At 44.2% G+C, this 9,339-nt stretch overlaps 1 protein-coding gene across 2 annotated transcripts in view; it reads left to right on the top strand.

Annotated features, from left to right (window-relative positions):
• The first annotated feature begins 46 nt into the window (after window positions 1–46).
• Window positions 47–9,339, top strand: part of LOC139673027 (signal recognition particle subunit SRP54) — a 36,361-nt gene continuing 27,068 nt past the window's right edge. The window contains exons 1-5 of one of the 2 annotated variants that reach the window (XM_071557934.1): window positions 47–222; window positions 3,014–3,122; window positions 4,314–4,405; window positions 4,971–5,055; window positions 5,932–6,036. In XM_071557934.1, coding sequence (XP_071414035.1) covers window positions 3,045–3,122; window positions 4,314–4,405; window positions 4,971–5,055; window positions 5,932–6,036 — 360 coding nt within the window. In that variant the 5' untranslated portion in view covers window positions 47–222; window positions 3,014–3,044. The remainder of the gene's footprint in view (window positions 223–3,013; window positions 3,123–4,313; window positions 4,406–4,970; window positions 5,056–5,931; window positions 6,037–9,339) is intronic. The other variant, XM_071557932.1, reaches the window with a different exon arrangement.

Here is a 9,339-nt window from a genome sequence, read left to right as displayed (position 1 = left end):
CCACCTTAATGAGGCAGCGGGCGCGCGCGCGCCCCGGAAGCGGAAGGAAGTAGGGTCCGCGGGGTGAGCGCCAGTGCTGACGTTTCCCCGTCGGCGGCGGCCGCAGCTCCAGCGGCGTCTCCTCGCTGGGCGGCCTCGCCCCACCGGCTGCGCTGGGCTGAGCTCGGCTGGCTGGGCTGGACGCGGCTCCGCTCCGCCCGCGGCCCCCGCGCCGCGCTCCCGGTGAGTGCCTGCGCTGCCGCCGTAGCTGCCGCGTAAGCGAGACCGCCACCGGCGGCACTTTCCCGGGGCGCGGCGGGCGCAGAAGGCGGGCACCGGTGCCTGTGGCAGCACGGGCCGGGCAGGGCTTCGGGCCCGCCAGAGGACCGTGGCAGCAGTTCTGAGCATCCTCCGCTGTCCGAGTACCCGGGACGGGGCTCCCCCGAGCCGCTGTTCGTGGCCGGCCCGAGGTGCCCAGGGAAAAGCAGCGACCGGGCACGGATCCAAGGCTGTGCCTTCATCTCTCTCTCCTTTCGCGTGAAAATGAGGGCGTTGAGCCGTAAGCGAGACAGCCGGTCCCCGCTGCCGCCCCGGCGGCGCCTTCCCGTCCTCTGCCCCGTAACTTTAGAAGATGGAAACTCGTAAGCAGAGGTTGAGTGTCACTGCGGTAGTTCAAGCCATTCGTCCCTGTGCAACAGCTGCTTCGCTGTTACATTATTAGACGGTTGATCTGAAGCCACGTATGTGAACATTTGATATAAGTCTTTTGTACAGACTTTATCTCCCTTTTGCTTGTCTTTTAAACAGCTGTTCAAACAGCTCTTACATTTTAAAGCTTTTACCTTTTTAAAGTCCTGTACGTTAAGGAGTACTGCTAGGTTAGCTACGCAGATTTGGTCAGAGGTTTGTGCTGAGGGCTGGGCAGTCTGTCTCTTCAGAGCTGCTTCGTTGCTGGTTGCTGTGGCTTAATAAACTCCTCCGCTACTTCTGCTGCTCTTTGATTCCTGAAGTGCCTGTTCCCGGCAGAACTGCGGAGTCTTGGCACTCTGTGCAGCAGCAGGAGGGCCTAGGAGCTCGGTGGGGGAGTGCCCGGGCAGCTCGGACTGTGCAGGGCCCTGCTCGCTGCAGCCCAGCGTGTGCTCTGGGGGCCCTGCCAGGTGTAACCTTGCTCAGTGTGTTGGGAGGGGGCTGCATGCTGGACTCTCCAGAACTAGGGATGCTCAGCATGTCCATGTTCTGCAGTGCAGGCACTGCTAATGCCCTCCTGGCTGCCTGCCCACCAGCCCATTGTCTGCAGTGTGGGCTCCGGCTTGGATGGACTCTGTGGGACAAGCTCGATTCATTTCGATGCTTGGCACTCCTTGGTAAATCTGATGGCTTGTGATTTCTTAATGTGCTAGCGAGAGCAACTGATATGAAAATGCTTAAACTCATCTCCCTACCTAAGAATTTGCATTATTCCTACTATAAGGCTGTTGGAAGAAGCTTTTGGAATTCTGCAGAGCAAACATTTGTATTCTGGGATATAAATTTTCTGTATCTGGAGATCCATAGAACTTTGGAAACTAATTTTAAATATTGAGTAGTCACATGGTTTCTGTATGTTGGTCATTTTATCAAATTTCTTAGCAGTTACATCCAAGTATTACAGTTTGGTTTTGTCTGTAGCTGCAGTTTTAGCAGCTCAAAGCAGAATTGCAATGCTGTTTTTAATTTAAAGTGTTTTATTTTTGAATTATTGTGATTTTCATAGGAAATAAGATTGAAAAATGTTTTGAGCGTCTGTTTTGCTGAGACCCTTTGGTAGATGATATTGATGACAGTGCTTTTTTAGAATTATTGTGCAGTTATGTGACTTGTATGCCGTGAAAGGAAACCTTGGAGTTTTACCCCTTCAGATAATGTGCATAAGTCCTCTTCCGGCAATGTAAGAAGATGGACATCCATATCTGTTAAATGTACTGATTTGCAAATACTCTACAGGCAGAGTTCTTTAGGAAGCATTAACTAATTTTTCAGTGACTATTGAGATGATGTGGTAAGGGATGTTACTTTGGAATTGCCTGTACATTAAATCTAAAATGTGTAAATATATTTATTTGCACCATTTGCTATACCCCTGTTCTGTACTTACACTGGATTTATTTATCCTACATTTTCTGAAGGTCCTGGAGATTTTGTTCTGCATTGTGACCTCAGTATCTAGTGGGGGATGTGAGACTGGCAGTTCATTTTGGAGTTTTGATGTTGGTTTAACCTGCCAACTTTGTAACAATAGTACCTCTTGATTAGAGAGAGCAATCAGGAGGTTGGCTTACATGAGTGACTCATTTTAGCTCTTTTGGAATATATCTGGAATATATATAGGAGGTGGAGTGGTTTAACATGTTGACTACAATATTTGAACCCTTCAGAAATGAACTTTTTACGGTTTCCTAACTGTAAGTTGTGGTATGCTTTAGGCTTGTGTGTGAGATTTGTGTCTGTAGTGAACAAAAATACTCTGTACTTTTTAATGTATTTACTGGGAAAACAATGTGAATTTTGCTTATTAGTATGCAAGTATGTTTATAGGGTCAGTGAAATTGGAAATTCAGTCTGGTTTAGTGGGAGGCAGATAAAATGCAATCAATAAATGGTGTTCAATGCTGGCTTTGCAGGATGCAGAGTTTCTGAGCTATCCCTGATTTTATTCTGCCATATAGTGTATTGCTGATAACAAGATAAAAAGCAGATAGAGTACTTTCTGGAAGTCTGGCTGGACTGTATTTTCATGATGAATTCAATGCACTTACATTCTACACAGTGAAATGCTTCCTAATTGACGTGTGATTTCTCTGTTTTTAAGTAGGCCATCAGAATAGCCTAAAATTAGCTTCAGGTCAATATTTCCTAAAAATAACTGTAAAAAGTAAAACTTATGCACTTTCTGGAATGCAAAGCAGGAATATTCACCCCAAAGTTACTGGAATAATTAACTTGTGAAGGCATAACTTCAACTACTTTTAAATTTTTTTTTTCAATTGTTTTCCAGAGTCTTCTGAGTTGTGCTTGAAGCCGCCAAAATGGTTCTGGCAGATCTTGGAAGAAAAATCACTTCAGCGCTGCGCTCCCTGAGCAATGCTACCATTATCAATGAGGAGGTAGGTGGGTGCAGGTGTGATGGCACCAACGCTTGAGAAGTTCTGAGGCCAAGTTATCATCAGGCTCTTCTCTTCGTTCAAGTAAAGTTTCTGCTAGAGGTTTAACCCCCTGAAAGTCCTTGACAGTGCTGCTAGAACTTAGAACTAGATTAATCCGTGTGTAATCACCTCAGACATAGTGGGTCTTGTGGTCAAAGGGTCCTTAAGCCTGGTGGCTGTGCTTAGGGAGATCAGTGTTCTGTGAAGGAAATGCTGGATAAGGCGTGCACCAAAGTTTGGATGGAAGGCAAGTACCTGCCCTGAGTGATGTGTGGAAGTGTACTAGGCTGCTAGAAGCTCAAGTGTGGAGGAACAAATAGCTTTCAGTGTAAGCTTTGCTGCCTGAAATGTAAGAAATGTGTTATGTTTGCTGCCTTTATATTGAAGCCAGTGTGTGGTTCTGGAAGTTTGTTTCACTTAGTACAGTCTGTATTTTTAATAATTAAGTGTTTGAAATGATAACTAGGTGTATTCTCTTACAGTACTGAAAGGAAGGTGGCAAACTAAGTAATGTGATGGTTTAAAAGTGCCTCTGAGTAAATAAATTGTTAGAAACTATTTTCAGGTGGATAAACAGTTGGCCTAAAGTGACTAAAAAGGAGACTTACTGAGAGCTGTAGGGTTGGGATTTGTGCATAGAGGGAAGTTTTTAATATATCATCAGCTGGGAGACAACAAATCAGTAACTGAATCAAATACAGCCCAATTAATTTTTTTCAGCAGTAGAAACTTTTATCCTGCAAGAACTCAAGATACACAAATGAGGTCCTTTATGCAGGTGTTATTTTCAAAAAACCTTTCTGTTCAAGACTTCTCACTTTGAAAAATGTTTCAACTAATGAACAGGGTTTCTGAGCTGCAATTGGCCGTAATGCAGTGGGAAGTGTTCTGTGTTACTATGTTATATACTGTGCAATTGTTACAGTTGAGAACCCTGCCCTGCCACTACTACCCTTCCGAATTGAAAGTGTATTTACATAGAAACAACTGCAGTGTCATTTTGTGGAGGTCAATATATTTATTGAATGGTATGCACTGAATTTATAAAAGCCATGGTTATATAATAAATAGACTTCCACATTCTTATTTGAACTAATACTGGTCTAGTCAATCTTGTGTATTGTAAAACAATTTTTCTTTTATACTCCAAAGGTTTTAAATGCTATGTTAAAAGAAGTATGTACAGCATTACTGGAAGCTGATGTTAATATCAAACTTGTGAAGCAACTCAGAGAAAATGTCAAGTAAGTGAAGATTCAAAATGCGTACAACTTTCGATTTTTTTAAAAGTTGTAATTTTGAGATTGCAGAATAATAACGAATTTGCAAGTTTATATTTTTTAGACACACCCAGTTCGCCTTTAACAGGAAAATACAGTTTGCACTAAATGTTTAGTCCGTTTCATCAAAAGAATCTTCATCATGTTTAGCTATTTATTGCTTTTACAGGCTTTTTTAAGAAAACTGTTGCTGTCATCAGTTAAGTTGTCTGATAAACAAGTCCTTCATTACTTCCTAGACACTTCATCTTTACACCTTCTGTGCTGCCTATAAATAGATCTGTGTATGTTACCTTGCCTACTTTCAGATGTGTAATTAAAGTAAATGCAAGTCTGAAAGATGCAAGTATTTTAGAAACCTGTTTTTGCCCTCTGTACAGAAGTGTCTCCAATGCATGTCACATCTTAAGTAAATGCTATCTGCAAACTCAGCACAGGTTAGGATGCTGTTGCTCTTGCAAAGACTTTATTACTAGGTTCAAGCAATGCTTTAAGTTACACTAGTGTTTCATGGTTTTCTTAATTTCAGGTCTGCAATTGATCTTGAAGAAATGGCATCTGGCCTTAACAAAAGAAAAATGATCCAGCATGCAGTCTTTAAGGAGCTTGTTAAGGTAGGACTTCACAGTTCTGCATGGCATCCCTTTTCTTGTGCAGCCTGGGCTGTGGGAGCAGTGCAGTAACAAGCCAAGCTTTTGGGTGGTTATGTGGTACCTGCAGGTAAGTTATAAGGCTGCTCACTATTGCCAACAGTAGTACTCTAATTGAAACTACTGCCTGGGCATTTCTCAAACTAACTTCAGTTTAAGCTTTAAGTTCAACTGTTCTTACTCTTCAATTGCAATATAAAGACAAAGTAAAAGTAAAAGCACTGCTGACTCCTGGACTGTCTTTGGCTGTCCCAGAACACACCTTTGCTATCCTAATGAAGATTTATTCAGACTACTTATAAGCCTTTGAAAAAGTGTTAAGTGACAACCCAGCAGTTCATGGCAACACTTCCCATTAATTTGCCTGTTTGGTCAAGTCAGCCTCCTTCCAGTTAACAGTATAGTCTTTTGTTCTGTACTCTGCCCAGCCATATGATGGCTCTCAGGAATGTATGTACCTTCTACTCATTTCAGAAGTGAGTCACCAGTCCTAAAAAGCCTTCAGTGCTGTAGGATTCTCACCAGAAGAAGCCCATCCTGAGCAGTGATGGAGGGCTGGAGGTCTTGTTTCTGTGCTGGTTGCTACACTTGTGCCACCTACACAGGCCACCCTGACTGAAATTAACAGTTACTGTGACAGAATTATTCTGCATAACAAAAAATACCTTGCACGGGCTGTAGCTGTTCACTATAAATCAGCACGAATCTAAGCAAAATTAAGACTAAATATGCAAAAATTGTTTTGCTCCATTGAATGTGAAACCAGGCATCTTGCATGATACCAACTGTCTATGCTTTTGAAATTTGGTTCTGCTACATATGTTACACTTTGTTCTTTAGCTTGTGGATCCAGGAGTCAAAGCATGGACACCTACCAAAGGAAAACAGAATATTATAATGTTCGTTGGTTTGCAAGGAAGTGGTAAAACAACAACTTGTTCCAAGGTAATGTGCAGTGAATCTCTTTGCATGGTTTTTGGTTTGGGTGGGTTTTTTTGGGTTTGGGGTTTGGTTTTCGCTTGGGGAAGGTGGTGGGCATTAGACTCCTTAAGTAGGATTTGCTTGTGATCTGTGCTGTTTCCATTAGTAGGAAAGTGCTAGCACGCTATATTGTAGAGATATTTTTGCAGAGGGGTTTCTGAGATGAGGTGAATATTCAAAGTAATATTCTTTTGGGCAATTTATGGCTTGTAGGACTTCCTTAAAAATTTTTTGAACTCAACTCTTGATGAAACAATACTGTATATGGATAAAAAGATTCTTTCTATTTTTCTTGGTACTTAGTTGCTATACGGAGTAAAACGACAACACTGTAGTTCACTTTCTATGTTTAAGACTAGTACCATGAATGAAACCTATGTCATTCCATTACTTATTTAGGGAAGGCAGTGGAATTTGACTGGTATTAGACACTTCAGTTAAGTATGTGGTATGAAACCTCTTCCAGCCCCTGATTCATTGAGGAAATTTACATTTGTATCTTTTCAAGGCTAGAAAAGAATGCTCTGAATCAACACATCATAAAATGGGTAAAGTTGGAAGGGACCACAGGGGGTCATCTGGTTCAGTCTCCCTCCTCAAGCAGAGCCATCCTGGACCACATGGCACAGGGTTGTGTCCAGATGATTCTTGAATATCTTCAGTGAGGGAGACTCCACACCCTCTCTGGGCAACCTGTTCCAGTGTCTGGTCACTTGCACAGTAAAGAAATTCTTCCTCATATTCAGGTGGAACTTCCTGTGCATCAGTTTCTGCCCATTTCCTCCTGTCCTCCATCTTCTTGACACCCTCCCTTCAGATACTTATAAACATTGCTAAGGTCCCCTCTCAGTTCTTTTCTTGAGACTGAAGAGGCCCAACTTCCTCAGCCTTTCCTTGTAAGAGAGATGCTCCTGTGCCTTAATCATCTTTGTAGCCCTCCACTGGACCAGGAGCCTCCATGTCTCTCTGGCACTGTCTCTGAGGAGCCCAGAACTGGACAGGGCACTCTGGATGTGGCCTCACCAGGGCTGAATAGAGGGGCAGGATCATCCCCCTGGGCCTGCTGGCAATGCTCTTCCCACTGCACCCCAGGATACCACGGCCACATGGCACCCTGCTGGCCCATGGACAGCTTGTTGTCCAGCAGGACCCCTCAGTCCTTCTCTGCAGAGCTGCTTTCCAGCAGTTCAGCCCCCAGCCTGTACTGGTGCAGGGGGTTATTCTTGCCCGAGTGCAGGACCCTGCAGTTGCCTTTGCTGAATTTCCATCTGTTCCTCTCTGCCCACCTCTCCAACCTGTTGAGGTCCTTTTGAAGTGCTGCACAGCCCTCTGGGGTAGTGGCCGCTCCTTCACCTTTGTGTTGTCTGTGAACTTGCTGAGGAGGCCTCTGCCCCTTCATCCAAGTCACTGATGAATAAGGTAAATAATGTGGGCCCTGTATTAAACTGTGGGGGACACCAGTAGTGGTAGACCTGTAACTGGACCCTGTGCCATTCATTACAACTGTCTGAGATGTGCCACTCAGCCAGTTCTGAATCCACCTCACTGTCCACTCATCCAGTCTACACACACTGAGTTTGCCTATCAGGGTGTTGTGAGAGACGGTGTTGATGGCCTTGCTGAAGTCAAGATAGACAATATCTAGACAGTTGGTTTCATCATAGAAGGCAAGTAGGTTGGTGAATCCATGCTGATTACTCCTGATCACCTTGTCATTCATGTGGATAGAGATGGCCTCCAAAATGAGGTACTCCATCACCTTTCCAATGATTGAGGTGAGGACTGGCTGGTAATTCCCTGGGTCCTCCTTCTTGCCCTTTTTGAGGACTGGGGTGACATTTACTTTCTTCCAGTCCTCAGACACCTCTCCTGATTGCCACCACCTTTCAAATACGATCCTGAGCAGCCTTGCAATGATGCCTACCAGCTCTGGGTGTTGTCCTGTCAGGACCCATGAACTTGGCAGGTGTCGAGGTTGCCTACGTGTTCTCCAATCCAAACCTTATTGGTACCAAAAGGAAGTCTTTCTTCCATCATTTCTTCACCCTGGTCTCCTGGGTCAGAGATTCCTGAGCGCTGATCTTGTCAGTGAAGACCAGTGCAAAGAAGGTGTTTGGTAACTCTGCTGTCTCTGTGTCATCTATTACCAGGGTCCCCCTCCATTTAGTAATGGGCCCACATTATCCTGTGTTTTCCCTTTGTTATCCTCTTGTTATCCTTGACATCCTTGGCCAGATTTAGTTCCAGAGGGTCCTTGGTCTTCCTTGTCTCATTTCTATTTACTCTGACAGCCTCTGTATTTATTCCAGGTGGCCTGACCCTGCTTCCATCTCCTGTATAGTTCCTGCTTATGCTTGAGTAACGACAGTTCTCTATTCATCCATCTTGGTCTCGCTCCCTTTGCTTAATTTCTAGCTCATCAAAATGCATTGTTCTTGAGCCTGGAGGAAGTGATCCTTTAATATCAGCCAACTCTCTTGGACCCCTCTTCCCTGCAGGACCTGTTCCCAAGTGATTCTTCCAAGAGGTTCCCTAAAGAGGCAAAAATTACCTATCCTGAAGTCCATTCTTGTAATCTTACTGCTTCTACCTTGCCTGATACTGAACTCCACAATCTCATTGTCACTACAGCCAAGGCTGCCTCCAACCTCCCCATCTCCAACAAGCCTTCCCTGTTTGTTGGTATAAGGTCAAGCAGCACACCACTCCTTGTGGGATCCTCCATTACCTGTGAGAGGAATTTGTCATCTATGCTTTCCAGGAACCTCCTGGACTGTGTTTCACTGTGCTGCTTCTCCAGCAGATGTCAGGGTAGTTAAAGTTCCCCCCACAAGAGCCAGTGCCTGTGACTGAGGCTGCCTATAGAAGGCTTCATCCACTTGTTCCTCCTCATCAGGTGGCTTGTAGCAAACATCCACAACAACATCACCCTTACTAGTCTGCCTTTTTATTCTAACATATAAGCTCTCAACTTGCTTGTCATCCATCCCAAGACAGAGCTCAATGCATTCCAAGATGGAAGGAAACATTATCTTGTGGAAAGAAAGTGCATCTTCCTTGCTTTTGTTGTCATCTGCTTTTGAGGTTCACATGTAGGCTATACTGAATATATCACTGCTCTGATTTCATAAAACTTCCCTAGTGCTTCTGTGGGCAAACTTTAATTTGGAAATTTGTCTTTGGTCAGTCAAGTGTTTTGTACCAGTGAAGCTGAGTGTTGCCAGAAAGTGAAGGGTTCTATCCACCACTCTAACACGTCCTTGCAGT

The sequence above is a fragment of the Pithys albifrons genome, chromosome 6 (assembly GCF_047495875.1).
Source record: "Pithys albifrons albifrons isolate INPA30051 chromosome 6, PitAlb_v1, whole genome shotgun sequence".
Taxonomy (NCBI): domain Eukaryota; kingdom Metazoa; phylum Chordata; class Aves; order Passeriformes; family Thamnophilidae; genus Pithys; species Pithys albifrons.
Note: the sequence above shows the minus strand (reverse complement) of the source record. Positions and strands in the feature narration are given on the sequence as shown.